Below are 18573 nucleotides of genomic sequence, written 5' to 3'. Positions count from 1 at the left end.
TTACACTGTTTGAGCCTGAAACTTAAAATGTTAACAATGTAGTCACAACTCTTCATCCAGCTCTTATAATGAGATCATATTCATACTTTGTGTGGATAAACGAACAGAAGCAGACAAATAATCAAAGTGACAGCGAATTCAATTGGCTCATGTATGTGCTTTTGTCAGATTGAGTCAGAGACGTCCAACAGGGAGAAGGACCTGAAGGAGGCCATGGCCCGCCTTGGCACCCTAGGACAAGAGATTGATGCCTTGAAGACCAAACGTGCCAACAACAGCATGGCGGCTGCACTAGCAGAAGAGACTGCCACGATGGCACGAACTAAGGCAGACGAGGCCAAGCAGGTGTGTGTGTGTGTGTGTGTGTGTGTGTGTGTGTGTGTGTGTGTGTGTGTGTGTGTGTGTGCGTGGGTGCGGGTGTGGGTGTGCGTGTGTGCACGTGCGTGTGCGTAGTATATACTATAGTGTGTGGCTATGGTATCAGTGTGACCAGCTCAGTGGCCTTGTGGTTAGAGTGTCCGCCCTGAGGCCAGAATTTGATCCCCAGCCGGGTCCCCAGCCGGGTCATACCAAAGACTCATGTACGATGACCCTATAATAATGGGACCCAGTGCCTCCCTGCTTGGCACTCAATATCAAGGGTTGGATTGGGGGTAAATCCCTGCAACATACTAGCGTCATGTCCAGGGGGTGTTCTTATACATGAAGCTGCCTCACGCTACAGAAACAGAAGATTTCTGGGCCGCTTTGCAAGGCTTACTTATTATATTTTTCTTGTGTGTGGCTTTGACAAAATATCTTTGGCTTGGAGGTATTGGATTATGCTGTTTTCTGTGTTAACATTCAGATTCTGGACGGCCAGCTGACTGATAAATACCATGAGGTGCAGCAGCGTGTTGACACCAAGGCCAAGGCAGTCCAAGATGCTAAGAAGAGAGCAGAGAGCCTCCGAGATGAAGCCAAAGAACTACTGAGAGATGCTCAAAACAAGCTGCAAAGACTAGCAGGTGTGTGAGTGTGTGTACTGTATGTATGAGAGAGAGAGAGAGAGAGAGAGAGAGAGAGAGAGAGAGAGAGAGAGAGAGAGAGAGAGAGAGAGAGAGAGAGAGAGAGAGAGAGAGAGAGAGAGAGAGAGAGAGAGAGAGAGAGAGAAAAACCTGGGAACTGCTGCCTCTTTGTTTGGCATTACATTTTACACACTTATATTGTGTTAAAAACCACTTGTATGCAGATTCAAACAAACAAAGATAAGAAGACAGTGGCTATGGATCTACTGCGAGGATTCTGAAGGAATTGTTGTATTAACTACATGAAACCAGAATCTCTATTCTGGACATAGGCAAACATTTGGCAAAAATATGCGAATATTAGCAGATCTACAGTGTGAAGTATCACCAATACGATTTTTTTAATAGCAGATCCACACGCACGCATTGTGAGCTTGTAGATAGGCAATTTTCCCTATTTGACGTTCAACAATTATATAGGTTTTTAAGAGGTTAACATAGTCAGACTGGACACGGGTGAGACCCTTGTTCGACGTGTCCGAGAAAGCCTCTTCCAGAAGCATAGTTGTCTAACCATTCCTGGTGTTCCTGTGTCCTATAGAGCTGGAGAAGGATTATGAGGAGAACCAGCGGCGGCTGGAGGGGAAAGCTAGGCAGCTGGATGGCCTGGAGGACAAGATGAGAGGCATCCTCAATGATATCAACAAGCAGATCCAAATCTACAACACCTGCCAGTAACCTGATTCAGAGAGCTCCTCCTACACTGTTCATCCATTCATTCAACAGACAACAGACCAGCTGTCAGACTAGGATACACATAATATGAATCTTTAAACCAAATATTATTTGGTTTTAAGTTTCTTTGGTTTTAAACCAAATATTATTTGGTTTGAAGACAAAACTAAAAAGAAGCCTGAAGAAATGTTGGACTGCTTGTTATATATGATGTCCTTACTGTTGGGCATATGTAAATTGTCTGCCAAGTTATGTGAGCAGCAGCACTCTTGAGAGCTTTAAATGTTTGAAATACTTTTCAGACAAAGACATGCGTGCCCTTTACAGTGTCATCCGGGTTTCAAGGTTCAGCTGATGTCATGTATGTTTAGTATTTTATTTTAAAAAAATAACTAACTACAGTGACTACACACGAGTCAAATAGAACACATGTTTTAGTGTTTGACTGTACAGCTGCCTACAGGTTCTGAGGAGATCCAGTTTACTAATAAACACAAGTCAAGCGACATACAAGGACATCAAAGTAAATCTCATGTGACAGATACTGTAACAAGCCTGTCGATTGTGGTGCTGTGCATCAGATGATTATGTTATCCAGTTTGTCATAGTGTTTGTGTATGTCTGCACACAAATAACAGGGTGACAGACATTTGAGATGTGAAGATAAATTATGACCCTGCCCACCAAACAACCCCTACATGAAGATGAAGATAAAAGTCACACAAGCAGTGGTTGGCAAAGAGTTACTTCAACAGAGGAATATTGTATTATTTAAGGTAGGCCTACTGGCTCCTGACTTGCTAAATTCATATCCCAGTGCAACAATTGAAAATTATTGATCTTCATAAAGTAACCCTGTGTTTCTCTATCTCAGATTATTATAAATGCTAAATTGATTGTGTTTGAATGAATAACAAGATCTGTGCTAGTGTGAACTGATGCTTTGCCATGCAGAGGAGTGCCACTAACAGCAGTACCACCGGTGAAGTTGCACACTGTAAGCTACAGTGTTTCCTTGTGCCTTATAGCATGTCAATTTCTTGTACATTTTGTCTGTGTACTTTTTTGTAAGATACTTGTCTGACAATGAATCGTGAATAAAACATGTCAAAGGTATTTGTTTGACCAGCCTATAGCTGGCAACCTCACAATTTTGATAAATTGCCAAAGCAAAAAACTGTTGTTTAATGTGTACAGTTCTGTGAATAAAGGTTACCCTTACTCTATAAATAGATGTTTCTTTGACCTTAATGATTCTGAGTCGTTCAGTAATAAAAATTTAATATCCTGCACTGTGCGATCTAGAAACACTTAATATCTTCACAACTTTGTAGGCTACACCCTAATCACCACCTCACGACATCCTAGCAAACAAATAGCAAAGCAACCACCTGAAACTTGACTAAAGCAACCAGCTTACTCCCTGGTAATTCCATAGCAAACATGATGTGTAGGCCTCTACTGTACAGTAACACCCAACTGGAAACTGCATGGCGACACAATAAATTAAATCTACAAGTTCACAATGCATCGTGCCACAAAGCTTAAATCAGGATTCATTCATCGAGGCTTTGTACGTTATTGCATTTAGTAATGTGTTTTAGTGTACTTTACTCTGTTCATGCATTGATGACGTTATGTCCCTAGGTGGCCAACAGGCTTTTCTGACAGTGTCATTATTATTTTTTGACGTCCTGGAATCTAAAAGTGACAGCAGACATAGAGTACTAATTAAATGACACATAAATAAGGTGTAATTAACACTATATTATATATATATATACCTGCTGTTTAGTTGAGCCATTTCTATCTATTGTCATGGTGATGTCTATTATTATTTAGTAGCTAATTGATACATAATCATGATACCTCATATTTCATTTTTTTACATTTTAATTAATTAAACATTTCCACAGTTTCTCACACATGCACACAGGCACGCACGCACGTGCACGCACGCACGCACGCACGCACGCACGCACGCACGCACGCACACACGCACACACACACACACACACACACACACACACACACACATACACACACACACACACACACACACACACACACACACACACACACACACACACATGCACTCTGGATTAGACATCGGATATAAAAAAAAGTCCTACGGTATATCCCTTTCTAATTACTCTAATTTGACCTCATAAAGGAATTACTTAAAGTAATTGGGTTCAAGACCCTGGCGTGATGAACATTTCCCCAGGAATGCATGAATGAATTAATCGATATCATCAGCAATCATCTTTTCACATTGGAATAACGAATATGTGGCATGTTTAAATTGATAATTGAATTTATGTACGTGCTATTTCCACAGTTGTTTCTCACAAACCATAAGAAGTACAATTGGTAGGGGGGTTCTACTCAGTCAGTGGTGGTAAAAGTACACTTTTTCTTTTACTTAAATAAAAGTATCAATAGGCTACTGCAATGTAGAAATACTCTGTTACATGTAAAAGTCTGGAATAAAAAATTTGACTTGAGTAAAAGTACAAAAGTATTGGCATCAAAATATAATTAAAGAGTACCAAAAGTAAAAAGTACTCATTATGCAGAATGTCCCATTTCACAAGTTTTCAAATGTATAAAAAAATCCTTTGAAAAGATCAGCTATTTTCAAATGGCCAAACTGTATATAGGGATGAAGTGGTTATTCTGGTTAATGTATGTTCTGCAATAATAATCAAAATCTACAAAGTAATTGCAGTGGAGCAAAAGTAGCTCTGATTCATAGCCTAGAATCCGAGCTAGAGCAAAAGTACAATATTTGCCTCTGAGATGTAGTGGAGTAGAAGTAAATACTCCAGCAAAGTAAAAGTACCTCAAAATTGTACTTGAGTACACGTACTTCGGTACTTTACACCACTGGTTCCACTATTAGTAATAATCAATCAATGATCTATTTTAGGCAGTCTGTTACAAGTACCCCTGACTGCAGCTTGCTTCTCGTCTGTTACAGTAGGCTACGTATGCAACTCTGTCCACCAGATGGCGCTGCGGCTCAACACGCAGACCTCTCGATTTGCTTTTGATTTATGTCTTTGTGTTGCTCTGCCAACAGTGTATCGATAGAAGACTAAAATGTATGTAGAAGACGTTTTATCCTAAATAATTAATTGCTAAACCGTTTAATTAGAAGAGAGAGAGAGAGAGAGAGAGAGAGAGAGAGAGAGAGAGAGAGAGAGAGAGAGAGAGAGAGAGAGAGAGAGAGATAGATCCAGGCCAGTGTTGCCATGAATGCTTATATAAGCGACTTTGGGCTTGTTTTTAAACTTGCTTGTAAATATTGGTAGTTGCGGGTTGCGTTTTTTTTGGGCTTGTTTCCTAATGTTGTTTATAAACCAGTGGTTCTCAAACATTTTCATGACAAGGACCCCCAATATTAAAAAAATACTTTTTTTCCTCCCCATTTTTGTATGTTGAAAATCGCAGATCTTCAAGCTCACAACGCATCGCGAAGCATTGTGAGCTTGTAGATCGGCTATTTTCAAGTAGCCTAGGCCCCAGTCGCTTCTTTTGGGCTCGTTTTCATAGACCTGGGTTGCTTGTTTCTCTCGCAAAATCTGGCAACACTGCTGTCCTTCCACTATGCGGTCACATGGTCACAGCAGTAAGGAAGTGCCTCGTTCGCTTTGACCAGTTTATTTTGTTCCGAAACAAAGTGTTGATCACCGTCGTCATTTGTCGTCTCTCTCTCCGTCGCCGAATCACACATACACTGAAAGACTTGCTCTATTCCTCGACATATTTTCGCCGCGTCCACATGGAGTGTATAGTAAAGTAAAGCCGTAAGGAAATGGGTCCTGGGTAGAGCAGAACATTCCAGAAACACCGTGGTGGAGCAGCACGGTGCAGCGGTGCGGTGCGGCCCTCAGTCCGCCTCAAGGAGCGCAGCAGTAGCCGGGTCAGTGTTGCCATGTTCGCTTATTATAAGGCACTCTGGGCCTCTTTTTCTGTTAAGTTGCTTGTAAGTTGCGGGGGTAATAGCAATAGGATACATTACATTACATTACAGTCATTTAGCAGACGCTTTTATCCAAAGCGACTTACAATAAGTGTATTCAACATAGGTAGGGAACGAAAACTACTAATCACCAGAAGTCTTTATTGCATTTTCTGCAAAAACAAGCAACCAAGAGTATACCTAGCGCTAAGGTAAAAGTGCAATATATCAGCTACCTTTTTCCTTAAACAGATGAGACAAAATAGCTAAATCAAATGAGCATGAGCTAAAACAAATAAGTGTATCGACTAAACAAGATCCAATAAACAATACAACAATAGAAAGCAAGCGTTCGTACAACTAGTTAACAACAAGTAGGTCAGGCAGAGAGGAAGGGTAGTGTTTCCTGAAGGATAAGTGGCAACTAGGGACATCTGGGCACTTCAATGTAAAATTGGCTATTTTGTTCAATAGCCCCCCCCCCATACAAGATTTGTGTTAGAATATATATTTTTTTTAAAATGAAATAAATAGCTTGAGCTTGTAGATCGGCTATTTTCAAATGGGCTTGTTTTCATAGACCTGGTTGCTTATTTCTCTCGCAGAAACTGGCAACGCTGGCAGCCGGGTTACAACAACACAAGGAGCCTCGGCCATTGTGTACGGACGGGATTTGACCCCTTCTTGCGCTATTTACACAAACCTCGTAAGTTAATAGTTTTAACGTACTACTCCAATGCACGTTGTAGTCACAGACTGTTCCTTTGGTTTCTATGAGCTGCCATGTGATATTTTCTGCCTATATAATCCAGTTTGGTGTTATTTGCAGTGTTGCCATGTCGGCTTATTATAAGCGACTTTGGGCTTCTTTTTCTGTAATGTTGCTTGTAAATATTGGTTAGTTGCGCGTTGCGCTTTTTTTTGGGCTTGTTTCTAAAGAATAAATGCTTATTTAGACTTGCTTCCAATTTTTTTAATTATTATTTAAACCAGTGGTTCTCAAATATTTTCATAAATGTTTTGTTAGAATGATTAAAACATATTTCAAATACTACACACTTTATTTCAAGAGTTTTTGTAAATAGCAGGTCGATGCGATGCGTTGTGAGCGTAGATATGCTACTTTCAAATAGCCGATGAATAAAGGTTTGAAGTGCTTCTTTTGGGCTTGTTTTCCTAGACCTGGTTGCTTATTTCTCTCACAAAATATGGCAACACTGATTTGGTTGTGGGCTAAAGTCATTTATATCGATTGGATACCTCGTCGTACGGTGGTGTCGCGTGTCGAAAATAGCCGATCTTCAAGCCCACGTTACGTCGCCTCGCAACACGCTGTGAGCTTGCAGATCTGCTATTTACGGTGCGCGACTAGTAAGCGTTTTACAGTATCTGCTCGTTAGCAGCTACAGCTAGCCAGTGTTAGCTTAGGTAAGAATGTGTATGCTGCTGCACGTTGCCTGCATAGGAGTGGGATGTACAGCTAGCTATGTATGTATGAGTGGTTTATCAGGTTATTTACATTACATTTATACACACGTAACCTTACACCACTATATTCTCAGCATGCAAGCTTCGTTTCCTTTGTATTTATTAGCTACTCCACCCTTCCTCTGGCCTATGGCTGTAATGTAATGGTGTAAACTAAGACCACTAATTCTATTTTCGCGTCCCAAAGGTCGTGCGTGTGAGTGTGATGAACACAAAGGAAAACCTGATTTAAATAACCACAATTGAAAACAAAAGGAGCATACCGTATCTCTCGACTAACTTACGTCTGTTTTTCTGTTTTATTAATTAATTCAGGCGTGTTTGTTTGAATTGGTGAGCTATCGATCACCATTTACACTGCTGGTTGGAGACTGTTGCCTGTTGCTTTGCTATCCAATGAAATCCTCAGTGTTCATTAGCTCTGAGAGAGTACCAGTGTAACCCAATGGAATCTTTTGGGTCCATTTTGGTCACATTTGTACATTCGAAGTTACAAATAGGTAGAAAACTGAGGATTTTACTGTGCGATTACTACTACTTACTAGCGATTGTTGCTACTGTGTTGTTTACTGTGTTGCTATGCTAAGATGGGGGGGATGGGGCAAGGATCAATACCCTTCCAGCTGGCTAAACGTTATGGCTAATATTCCCTACCTAGCAAGTGGACAGGTGTTTAGCATTATGTTTCCTTATGTAAAACACTGTCCATGTTTAATCCTGAGACTTTGTAGTTATTTGAAACCTTCTACTGGTCACACTATGTCTATTTGTTTGTGTGAGAGACTGTTTGGAATTAAAAATGTGTTTAGACCACGAACATCGCATAACCTGTTACTTTACCATTACTTCCACGCAGCAATCAAACAATAAACCCCATATTCCTCATTAACTCTTAATTCCTTTGTTCCCTGCGTCTTGCCCGCTGCCTTAGCCCCCTTCCCACCAGTCACCCTGATTCTGTTCTGGGAGAGTTCAGACCTGTACCATCGCCAAGATAGCCGGGCCAGGCAGGAAGAGGCACACCTCAGATCCAGACCCCAGCAGCGGTAGTGACTCGAGTGACGGGCGGCCCGTTAGCGCCAAGTGCCTGAAGATGGCCAGCAGCAGTGGTAGCAGTGCGACCGGCAGTGAGACGGTGGGCCGACGCGGCGGGGCTCAACAGCGAGGCGGAGGAGGAGGAGGAGGAGGCAGTAGCGGCGGGGACGGCAGCGCCGACCTCTCCACCACCACCAGCAAGAAGAAGCAGAAAGACCGGGCCAATCAGGAGAGCAGAGAGGCCAAGAGAGCTGCAGCAGGAGTTATTGCTGAGGCCAAGAAAGGTTAGTTGTTCTACTGGTGGCCTAACGTAGACCTGAAAATACTAGCCCTTGGGTTAAATAGCATTTAATCATGTATTCATTATATCGATTATGATTTGAGTCAGGGGTGTTAATGTTCACAAGTGTAAACGTTTACAAAACATTCATAGCCAATACCCCCCACGATATTGCCCAAATCATAAGCACAGCTAAAAGTAAACATTCACATAATATGCCAAACATTAGGCTAGAGGCACGGCAAAAATAAACCTCAACAGCAGCGATTAGTGCAACATAATCGTTTCACCGTTGAGCCACTGAAAATGGTGGTTTTTCTTTTACTAGTGGTTGAAAACGATATATTGTATTACTATTTGAATAAAACTTCTTGGGATTTGTTAAATGGAGTGAAATGTGTTGTTCCCTTTGCCCAACTTCTCAAGGAACACCCATCTCTAGTGTCTTTTGTGACAGTTTGCACAAGCTGTCATGTCACGACTCACGCCTAGTATGTATTGCTGTAATATGCCTCATTAACTTATCGTTGTTCACACAGCTCGTCAGGCTGATTGAGAATATAATAGTGAATACGTGAGGAATGACTCCTCACACAATTCCATCCCTGTTGGGTGAATGCTTGGTTGATGTAGTGAGGTAGAGAGCTGAAGTGCAGGGGTGGATATACATCTGCATTCACACTCCGTTGTACAAGCCATGGACAATAAGCAGGCATTTGTTTTCTTTTAGCAGATATAGGATAAGTCCTATACAAATGTTAATATGTGTTGGCCTAATCTAACAATTACGATGGGTTGAGTGGTGTTTGAGGCGAATAGTATGGTAGAAAGACGAAAATATATGGTTTCTGCCAGCTCTATGCCTGATTTGTACATGGATGTGTGCCATGTCACACACTGAAAATAGCAGATGTACAAGCTCACAACGCGTCACATCCCAACACGTTGTGAGCTTGGGTCACCAAAATGTGAAGTTGCTTTTAAAGGTGGTTATGTCATGTGTTATTACAATAAAAACAAAAAAAGAAATGGAAGGTTCTCATGATGCCATTCAAGTGCAGAAACCACATTACATTACATTACAGTCATTTAGCAGAAACAACCCCCTGACAGCATTACCAGCTAAATCTCATAGGAAATCCCGAAGAGCCCTTACTTCCCGGGCCCTTCATCTCCCTGCCTAGAAATCATTAGAATACTTAAAGGATAATATCAGTCAGCAAATCCCATCTAAAGCATTGTTGTTTTGTGCAGTTTAGCAATTCTTTAGTTTGCTTAAAGGCAGAGTGAGCTTTGTCTTTGTTGCTTATTTGATTTAGCCTTCATGCTGAAAACAAGACTTCAGTCTGTCGCTGTAACAGAGCTGCTTGCTGTGCTTTATGTATCTAACATCTCCTGTCAATGCAGGAAATATCAGATTCTCTACAAGCCCTTGACTAAAGAGATACACACATGCATAATATCTCCTACAATACTGAATCAGAAAGACTTGTATTGCATCAGAATTCTGTATTGAACTGCAAATCTAACTCAAGATTTGATCTGACTCAAAGCGTAATATTTGGGTAGTGAACGTGATAGTTACAATGCATGTGTGAAGAGTGACTTGATGAAACTTATAACAGTTCAAACACTGTTTGAACAACAATGCCATCATGAATGGGATAGCCTAGGCCTACCGGTTTATGTGCAACAAACCACGCCGTTTAACCAAAGGGTTAATTGGCATTGTTTGTTTTGATCGGTTAGTGCAGCATGCCATTATTGGCCCTTTTTTGGGGTGTGTCTATGCTTCAACATGTCATTTAAATCTCTGTGTGTATGGTTTTGTGTTAGGTGGCAGCGCGTGTGTGTGTGTTTGTGTTACACATGCTGTCTTGGTGCTCTGCGTCATGCTGAAGTACTGTAATCCTAGCTGAGAGAGACTCAGCCCCATGATCTGGGAAACTGGCTTTTGTCAAGGTCATGAGAATGCTCTAGCTCTCTGTTGTCTCTCTCTCTCTGCTCCCTCGTCTTCTCTGTCCCACCACCAGCATCAGTGCACAGGGCTGTCAGTCATTTCTTCAGAAAGGCTGCTAGATTCCATTGCTTTTCAAAACTCGGATGTTTGTGTGAATGCGAAAAGAAGGATGTTGCTCTTCTTCTTTCCTCCTTTTTACAGTCTAGTCATGACCTGATTCTTGTGTTAACCATATCTGGTGTATTGACTCTGATAAAGGATAAAGTTAACGATAATTTAGGTTAATGCTTAACATAATTAGGGTTTTCTGTGTTGTGGACCATGTTGGCATTGGCATTCAGTTAACTGATTATTGCATCTTTTTGTAGTTTTGACTTGATGAAGAATAGATAAATAATAATAAATGAATGAATGAAGGTGTTGACATGTATTCCAATGTGACTGGAATGTAATAGTCTGTAATTGTTTTTGTACTGTAATAGCCAAGTGAATAAATAATTTGCCTTCTCACTTATTATTTGCAAGGGACATAAGAAACTTGATTGAAATTTCATTGCAAATGCAAATTTGCAAACATGCATTTGAAGAAAAAATAAAGGAAGCAATTCAACCTTCTTTTCTACAGTGAATTCTGTTTAATTCCTCATCTGATGAATCCTGCCATCACCTGAACGGGAGAAGAAACAATGCACAGGGCATCTACTTGCTGAATTACATTTCTTTAATTAAATTAGTCTGTAGTTTTTCTATTTTATTTAATTAAATGTTTTATTGTTTACCTTTTAGTATGTGACATTCCTGCATTTGGAATTTGGTCTGACATACCGGTACTAAGTAATGTGGATACTACTGACCTTATTAAACCTTACAGTCAGTTTAAGTTGTTATATTTTAGTCTCAGTTTAAATGAAGTCTTCATATTAGCTATATTAGGATGGATGTATTGGTATTCATGTGTAATTCAAGGCTGCGGGCCAGAGAAGTGTGATGCATATAAGGGAAGAGCTCATCGCCTCATCCCTCCTCCTGGGTCCTACCGCCCTGTGTTCTTTGGCTCAGTCTTAGTTTGACTGTATAACCTGATGGCCAGCCAGATACTGCTGTTCTTACACTGACTGTAAGAGCCTCAATAGTAGCAGAGTAGAGACACCATCTTGCTACAAGATTCACATAGAACCATTGATTAGCATTAAGAGGGAAACGTTCATCTGTTGTGCCATTAGATTTTTTTATAGCACTGATGCCTTTATGTGAATGTATTTTTTATATTTTTGTTATGATAATAATGAAATACAAAAAAGATACCAATTTACAATACCCTAGTTTCTTAGTTTAGTGTACTATTATATGCATTCATATAGCTGATTTTAGTTTTTTGTTATTAGAAAGAGAAAAGAGGATGTACATTAAAACCTTTTGTGGCATCTTGATATTTTAACCATGGTATACTGAAAGTACAATGACGCAGGCTGCCCTGGGAATATAACTCCTCCAGCTGGATGGGATTGGGTGTTGCTTACGACCTTTAGCAGCACAGAGAGAGAGAGAGAGAGAGAGATGACGGAGCATTGAAGAGCCAGTGGGAAAGTAAGGGCTCCCTAGTCATTGAAGACTAAATCAGAACACAGGCCTATCTCAAGCTCCATGCATGGCACATGGCAGCAAGGAACCTGGTGCTGCTATAATGATATTTTTGGCGGATGCCACAACTTTGAGAACAATATGATGAAAGGTACCCTGCAATTTTCATGTGTCAGCGTTGTATTTGTAAGGCAGTTTCTGTTTTAGAAATATATTTCTCTGTTTCATCTCGCTAGAATTAAATGTTCCATTTTTGATGTACTTAACAAATGGCTGTTTTGCAGAAAGTGGAAGGTGTATGTGGTGGTGGTTGAAGCAACATGGTTGTCTGCTTTTGGGCTTGTGTGGCACAGTCTATTTTAGAAGGCCCTACTATGATTTGCTGAGTTCACTATATTGTGTGTGTGTGTGCGCCCGAGTGCATTGGCCTGACCCACTTATGCCTTGTGCATGTCAGTGCATTGGTAGCATTGGTATGACCAATGTGACTTCGTGAGCAGGTGCAGTTGATTTTGTTTGTGTGTGAGTGAGTTTGTTTCTGCTCTAAATGTGTGTCACACCGTGTTTATCATCAAGTACTCTATTTTTGTGTGTGTTCTTTTTTTGATTGTCTACTCTTGTCCATACATGTCGTAGGATTATATGTATGTCACATTTCTGAAATTATGTGCAAAATACATTCATTGCCCCGTACAATTTCAATAGTCATATAAAACAGACACATTGCTGAATTATGTAATTATGGGAGTTAAGAGAAAATGTCAAATCTATCAAATATGAAAGTACTTAATAGTCATATCATCCAGTTATACTATCACACATGAAAGTGGTCTTTCTTTTTGCCAAAGAAAAACATAATTTATTATTTTTATATAAAAATCTAATTCTGATTACTTGAGGTGAGAAGTAGACAATGCAGTAACATTGGTTCATATTGGATCAGCACTGCCTAGTTTGTTAGTTTTTACTTGGGTCTGAGGTGACCTCCATGCGAGTTATGGTGGCTCACCATGCCCAATAAGCACTCATAACCCTTTCCCCGTCACTGTGATTGGCTAATACGCACCAGCTCCTTACTAACGGTTGTGTCTCGCCTCGTAACTTTATCCTGTTTCAATCGGAAATATGTTACGATATGAGCCTTAAATACTCACAAAAGGCCATTTCAGCGCCACTTTAATCCTAATTTATACTTGATACAACATTGTTGCTTCCCGAAAATAGACTATTTTCAGCGAGTGTCAGCGTTGTACAACAAAGTATAAATTAGGCTTTAGTGTAGCTTCAAATTGTGGCGTTAAAACAAGATGATGTCCGTTTGCGGCAGAGCTTCATATAAACAATGCCTTGTTGAAGTGCACGCGTGGTGACATGGCTTACAAGTTGCACGTGTGGTTTTACTTGTGAGTAATAGTCCTTTTTTAATTGTCTGTTCAGATGTGTTTTTGGACTGGAAGCAGAATGCCAACGAGGTGATAGTTAGACTGCGCTGCGGAGAGGGGGTGCAGAGGACCGAGGATGTCAGCACTACCTTCACCGATACACACTGTCACTCACATTTTCCAGGTACGGAATAGTAACATGACTAACATTTAAAAGGAGACTTCGGTATTGGGTAAATATAGGCTTGACAGAAAACCAGAAATATCCATTTACTGGCAAAAACATGTCAGAACCTAATGACAATAAAACCAAATGCATCAATCCAAGATAATGATCATGTTCGTCTGTTGTCAGTGTGAAATAATATTTGAGTCTAAACCTAACTAATGTATTTTAGTGTCTGACTCGTCTATCTATTGATCACTTGGTCTCACTTTATCGTATCCAGTTCCTCCACGGTTCTGACCTTGTGTGTGTGTTATGTTTCAGATGGGCGTCAGTGGGGCTGTCGCCTGCAGGAGGACATTGAGGCCTCCTGCAGCAGAGTGCAATACAAAGAGAAGGGAGGCTTCCTGCTTCTCACCATGCACAAGAAGATTCCCTTCCACATCTGGCCGTGCCTCATGGTCAGTCTATTTAGCACTGTATCAGACAGACAGACACACAGACTACTAGAGCCATCGCCACAGTGAAATGTGTTTAATGCTTTTACTTTAAGTATTGTAGTATACTTCTGTTTATGCCTTTTTGTGCTTGTATAGCATGTATCTGACCTTCAATGTTATTTTATTTTATTTAAGATGTTTTTTTCAGCTTTTATACCGTTATTTGACAGGCTGACAGGAAATGGGGAGAGAGATATCGGGGGGGGGGGGGGTGACATGCAGCAAAGGTCGTCGGGGTCGGGAGTCGAACCCGCGACATGCTGTCAGGCTGGATTATCATAGCCTGGGACCAGACGAATCTGCGAGTGCCAAAAGAAATTGCACTCTGCGATTTGGGTCTGGCACCGCTCCATAGAGAATCCATTTCCTGCTCCAGAAGACGTGGGCACCAATCAGGGCCCAGTATTCGAATATGGGAGACTGTAATTGGTAGTTGGTTGTAGGTCTAACCAATTGCGTCGAGGGCCATTGTTTTGATCCCGCCCCTTGGGAAAAACCAGACTCATATCCACGCAGTGATATAGTCTGGCTACGCGAGGCTAGGATTATCAGCCTAGGTGGATTGCATTTTGAACCACAGCAGCAAACAGTTTCAGCTTGGCTACTTACCTGAGCATAATTTATGCAAAGTGAGCGGCATGCGGCAGCGAGGCAACTGCCATCTATTGTTATGCTGTTCTCACAACAAGCTTGCCAAGGGGTGGAGCTCTCGGTGCATTACATACTGTAAATATATAATTTAATTAAAATGTTCTCCTAATCAACTAGCGGGGTGCATTGGACCCCATATGTTGTTGCCCACAAGCTGCCTTTTTGACCCCATGGCTAACATGCGCCACTATGCTGGACTTATTTGTCCCATGTTTTCATTTACAAGTACACAGTAAATCGTCAGTGGTAACTCGGCGAGCATAAAAACTTACCCAAGTGGACCTGGAAGGGTCCTTTTTTACATTCTCAGACCTTAAACCTTATCCAATTCAAATAAATGTGTGGCTTAGAAAGTGGCATGCAGGCTATACACATACAGTAACGCCCTACAAACACACACAACTCTCTGTGGTCAGCACTTAGTTTTTTCTTTTCATTCTGTTTTAGTCAAAGAAGAAGGAGAAGGACCCGGTAACCACAGAGACCTGTTCAGATGTGTTTTTGGACTGGAAGCAGAATGCCAACGAGGTGATAGTTAGACTGCGCTGCGGAGAGGGGGTGCAGAGGACCGAGGATGTCAGCACTACCTTCACCGATACACACTGTCACTCACATTTTCCAGGTACGGAATAGTAACATGACTAACATTTAAAAGGAGACTTCGGTATTGGGTAAATATAGGCTTGACAGAAAACCAGAAATATCCATTTACTGGCAAAAACATGTCAGAACCTAATGACAATAAAACCAAATTCATCAATCCAAGATAATGATCATGTTCGTCTGTTTTGAGTGTGAAATAATATTTGAGTCTAAACCTAACGAATGTATTTTAGTGTCTGACTCTATCTATTGATCACTTGGTCTCACTTTATCGTATCCAGTTCCTCCACGGTTCTGACCTTGTGTGTGTATGTGTTATGTTTCAGATGGGCGTCAGTGGGGCTGTCGCCTGCAGGAGGACATTGAGGCCTCCTGCAGCAGAGTGCAATACAAAGAGAAGGGAGGCTTCCTGCTTCTCACCATGCACAAGAAGATTCCCTTCCACATCTGGCCGTGCCTCATGGTCAGTCTATTTAGCACTGTATCAGACAGACAGACACACAGACTACTAGAGCCAACGCCACAGTGAAATGTGTTTTTTAACTGATTCACTGCCAATCACGTAGATCTACGCGAACCTATTTAAAGCCGCCACGTGCCAATCGCGTAGATCTACTTAAAAAAAAAAAAAGAAATCCAATTTGACCCAAAGACCATCGAGGAGATATGATTTTTCGAAGATCTAGACTCCTATCCACTTCCTTGTTAACTTAAAACTTAAAAATTCTGTATCTCGGCTCCTGAGTACCGGTACTTTTTTTTTTCAATTAAAAACTCTGGCACTGGCTAAAAAAGATCTGAAAATACCTCTGGCAGTTAATGGGTTAATGCTTTTACTTTAAGTATTGTAGTACCTTCTGTTTATGCCTTTTTGTGCTTGTATAGCATGTATCTGACCTTCAACGTTATTTTATTTTATTTAACTCATTCAGTGCCACTGGACGTCTAAGACGTCCGTTGATATAAGCCCTGAGTGCCACTGGACGTTTTTGGAAAAACATGTTCAGAACCCAAGATATGATGGTTTGAAGATTTGCTGCTCCATTCACTCTTTGTTTAACTTCTTACTGAAAAGGGCTGTATCTCGGCTCCTAGGGTGGGGGGGGGGGGGGGGTGACACGCAGCAAAGGTCGTCGGGATTGGCAGTCGAACCCGCAACATGCTGTCAGGCTGGATTATCATAGCCTGGGACCAGACGAATCTGCGAGTGCAAAAAAAAATGTGCACTCTGCGATTTGGGTCTGGCACCGCTCCATAGAGAATCCATTTCCTGCTCCAGAAGACGTGGGGGACCAATCAGGGCCCAGTATTCGAATATGGGAGACTGTAATTGGTAGTTGGTTGTAGGTCTAACCAATTGCGTCGAGGGCCATTGTTTTGATCCCGCCCCTTGGGGGAAAAAAAACGTCCTCATGGAAGCACCAGACTCATATCCACGCAGTGATAGAGTCTGGCTACGCGAGGCTAGGATTATCAGCCTAGGTGGATTGCATTTTGAACCACAGCAGCAAACAGTTTCAGCTTGGCTACAGGTGATACTTACCTGAGCATCATTTATGCAAAGTGAGCGGCATGCGGCAGCGAGGCAACTGCCATCTATTGTTATGCTGCTCTCACAACAAGCTTGCCAAGGGTTGGAGCTCTCGGTGCATTACATACTGTAAATATATAATTTAATACAACATTTCTCCTAATCATCTAGCGGGGTGCATTGGACCCCATATGTGGCCCACAAGCTGCCTGTTTGACCCCATGGCTAACATGCGCCACTATGCTTGACTTATTTGTCCCATGTTTTCATTTACAAGTACACAGTAAATCGTCAGTGGTAACTCGGCGAGCATAAAAACTTACCCAAGTGGACCTGGAAGGGTCCTTTTTACATTCTCAGACCTTAAACCTTATCCAATTCAAATAAATGTGTGGCTTAGAAAGTGGCATGCAGGCTATACACATACAGTAACTCCCTACAAACACACACACACACACACACACACACACACAACTCTCTGTGGTCAGCACTTAGTTTTTCCTTTTCATTCTGTTTTAGTCAAAGAAGAAGGAGAAGGACCCGGTAACCACAGAGACCAAGAAAAACAAGGAGCAGTTTGCTGTGCCTGCTGTGAAGAGCGAGCTGAAGTCTGTTCCCTCTCAGTTGGAGGAAAAACCCAAACTGACCCCCTCGCAATCCCAACCTCAACCTCCCCCTTCGCCTGTGCATGGCGAGTTGAAGCGTGGCGGCGGAAAGGCCGAACGGGGCGTCAAGCGCTCCCTGAAGAACAAGGCGACGGGCGACAAGGCGGCTGGTGACCTGGTTGGGGCGAAGAGCGAGGCTGTCAACCAGCCAATGGCGACAGACAGGCCTGCTACGGCGGCCAGAGAACAGCCACCCCTGGAACCCAGTGCCAAGCGCAACCCCACACGGCTCACTAAGGACGCCACTACGTTGAACTCTCCCAAGGCTACGGTGCCCAATGGGAAAGCGGCACCGACACAAGGGCCACCTGCCGGTTGGAGCCCGCAGACTCACGCCAGGGACGATGGAGCAGAGAGGCTCGGCAACAGCCAGGAGCTTGAACCTGTTGCTGCTGCCAGTCACACCCACATCAACACAACTCAGGTGAGATGGATTTTGGAAACACACCGACTTAACAAAGGATGAATGTTGGTCCAAGGCTATGCTTTCACCATTCCATAAAGATCGGATTAATCTTTTTGGTTTCCTTTCTGCTACCCTTGACCCTGAAGTCAACATGAGCTCTGCGATGGCCTCTTTGCAGTTACTGCATACGGGCATGCAGTAATTCATCATCATCATCATCATCACTGAATTGTTATCCGAAGAAGTTTCTATTAGTGTTACAGTGACTCACAAATATTTGGTCTAGTATGGCTAACTTGACATGCAATACAACTAACAATATAAACTGTATACTCTCATACTAGGGCTGTGGATGGATATTCCATATTCAAACATAATGAAATATAAAAAAAATAAAAAAATATATTATATATATATTTGAATGTAAAAGAATACAAGAATACAAATAAAACTCGCAAGGCAGATTGCCTTGCAAGTTGTCGTGAGGCCCAGAGCCATAGCTTCAAATGCAAGACTGCCTTTTCTGTTGTAATACATGATAAGTAATGCATCAAACAGCAGAGCTTATTTCTTTAGATACAGTCACCTGGTAGATGACATACTTTTTAATTGTACT

The 18573-nt window shown here is 41.7% G+C and overlaps 2 protein-coding genes across 9 annotated transcripts in view; both read left to right on the top strand.

Annotated features, from left to right (window-relative positions):
- Window positions 1-2960, top strand: part of lamb2 (laminin, beta 2 (laminin S)) — a 70572-nt gene extending 67612 nt beyond the window's left edge. For both annotated transcript variants that reach the window (XM_080443619.1, XM_080443618.1), the window contains 3 exons: window positions 169-345; window positions 848-1007; window positions 1609-2960. In XM_080443619.1, the coding sequence (XP_080299745.1) occupies window positions 169-345; window positions 848-1007; window positions 1609-1745 (474 nt within the window). In that variant the 3' untranslated portion in view covers window positions 1746-2960. The remainder of the gene's footprint in view (window positions 1-168; window positions 346-847; window positions 1008-1608) is intronic.
- A 2429-nt stretch (window positions 2961-5389) lies between these two features.
- Window positions 5390-18573, top strand: part of usp19 (ubiquitin specific peptidase 19) — a 35750-nt gene continuing 22566 nt past the window's right edge. For 4 of the 7 annotated variants that reach the window (XM_080445833.1, XM_080445830.1, XM_080445831.1 and 1 more), the window contains exons 1-8: window positions 5390-5670; window positions 6315-6415; window positions 8129-8516; window positions 13491-13619; window positions 13926-14062; window positions 15200-15374; window positions 15682-15818; window positions 17406-17975. In XM_080445833.1, coding sequence (XP_080301959.1) covers window positions 8291-8516; window positions 13491-13619; window positions 13926-14062; window positions 15200-15374; window positions 15682-15818; window positions 17406-17975 — 1374 coding nt within the window. In that variant the 5' untranslated portion in view covers window positions 5390-5670; window positions 6315-6415; window positions 8129-8290. Of the gene's footprint in view, window positions 5671-6314; window positions 6416-7038; window positions 7198-8128; window positions 8517-12094; window positions 12205-13490; window positions 13620-13925; window positions 14063-15199; window positions 15375-15681; window positions 15819-17405; window positions 17976-18573 lie in introns of those variants that run through there. The other 3 variants (XM_080445828.1, XM_080445829.1, XM_080445832.1) reach the window with 3 other exon arrangements.

The sequence above is a fragment of the Gymnoscopelus braueri genome (genome assembly GCF_963280865.1).
Source record: "Gymnoscopelus braueri genome assembly, chromosome: 12".
Lineage (NCBI taxonomy): Eukaryota > Metazoa > Chordata > Actinopteri > Myctophiformes > Myctophidae > Gymnoscopelus > Gymnoscopelus braueri.
The sequence above is the reverse complement of the archived record's forward strand: the minus strand, read 5'-3'. Positions and strand labels throughout refer to the sequence as shown.